This window comes from Gymnogyps californianus, unplaced genomic scaffold (genome assembly GCF_018139145.2).
Source record: "Gymnogyps californianus isolate 813 unplaced genomic scaffold, ASM1813914v2 HiC_scaffold_516, whole genome shotgun sequence".
Classification (NCBI taxonomy): domain Eukaryota; kingdom Metazoa; phylum Chordata; class Aves; order Accipitriformes; family Cathartidae; genus Gymnogyps; species Gymnogyps californianus.
In genome coordinates, this window is record NW_026114418.1 from 5,001 (window position 1) to 5,985 (window position 985).

General features: G+C 72.1%; 1 protein-coding gene across 1 annotated transcript; it reads left to right on the top strand.

Moving 5' to 3' along the window:
* LOC127028966 (collagen alpha-2(IV) chain-like) lies at positions 1-789 on the top strand. The gene is made up of 2 exons (XM_050914645.1): positions 1-99; positions 637-789. The coding sequence occupies exons 1-2, from the start codon at positions 1-3 to the stop codon at positions 787-789; spliced, it is 252 nt and encodes an 83-aa protein (XP_050770602.1).
* The last annotated feature ends 196 nt before the right edge of the window (positions 790-985 follow it).

A 985-nucleotide genomic window follows, 5' to 3' on the forward strand; every position in this document is an offset into this window, starting at 1 on the left:
ATGGGGGAGGGGGGGTCCCAGGGGTGCAGAGGGGTCCCTGGGGAACAGGGGGTCTCAGGGGTTCAGGGGGGGTCCCAGGGGTGCAGGGGGGTCCCAGGGGTTCAGGGGGGGTCCCATGGGTGCAGGGGGGTTCCAGAGGTTCATGGGGGGGTAACCAGGGGTGCGGGGAGCATCCCAGGGATGCAGGCCAGTCCCCGTAGAGCAGGGGGTCCCAAGGGTGCCGGGGGGTCCCCAGGGTTCAGGGGGGGTCCCAAGGGTGCCAGGGGGTCCCAAGGGTGCCAGGGGGTTCCCAGGCTTCAGGGGGGTCCCAAGGGGGCCAGGGGGTCCCAAGGGTGCCGGGGGGGTTCCCAGGGGTGCGAGGGATCCCAAGGGTGCCAGGGGGTCCCAAGGGTGCCAGGGGGTCCCAAGGGTGCTGGGGGCTCCCAAGGCTTCAGGGGGGTCCCAAGGGTGCCAGGGGGTCCCAAGGGTGCCGGGGGCTCCCAAGGCTTCAGGGGGGTCCCAAGGGTGCCAGGGGGTCCCAAGGGTGCTGGGGGCTCCCAAGGCTTCAGGGGGGTTCCCAGGGGTGCCAGGGGGTCCAGGGGTGCAGGGGCTCCTAAGGCTTCAGGGGGGTTCCCAGGGGTGCCAGGGGGTCCCAAGGGTGCTGGGGGCTCCCAAGGCTTCAGGGGGTTCCCAGGGGTGCAGAGGGGTCCCAAGGGTGCCGGGGGCTCCCAAGGCTTCAGGGGGGCTCCCAAGGCTTCAGGGGGGTTCCCAGGGGTGCCAGGGGGTCCCAAGGGTGCCAGGGGCTCCTAAGGCTTCAGGGGGGTTCCCAGGGGTGCCAGGGGGTCCCAAGGGTGCTGGGGGCTCCCAAGGTTTCACGGGGTTCCCAGGGGTGCAGAGAGGGGGTTCCCAGGGGTGCCGAAGAGCATCCCAGGGGCGCAGAGGGGAAGGTTTCCCAGGGGTTCAGGAGGGCTCCCATGGGTGCTGGGGGGGGGGGGGGGGTGTCTCG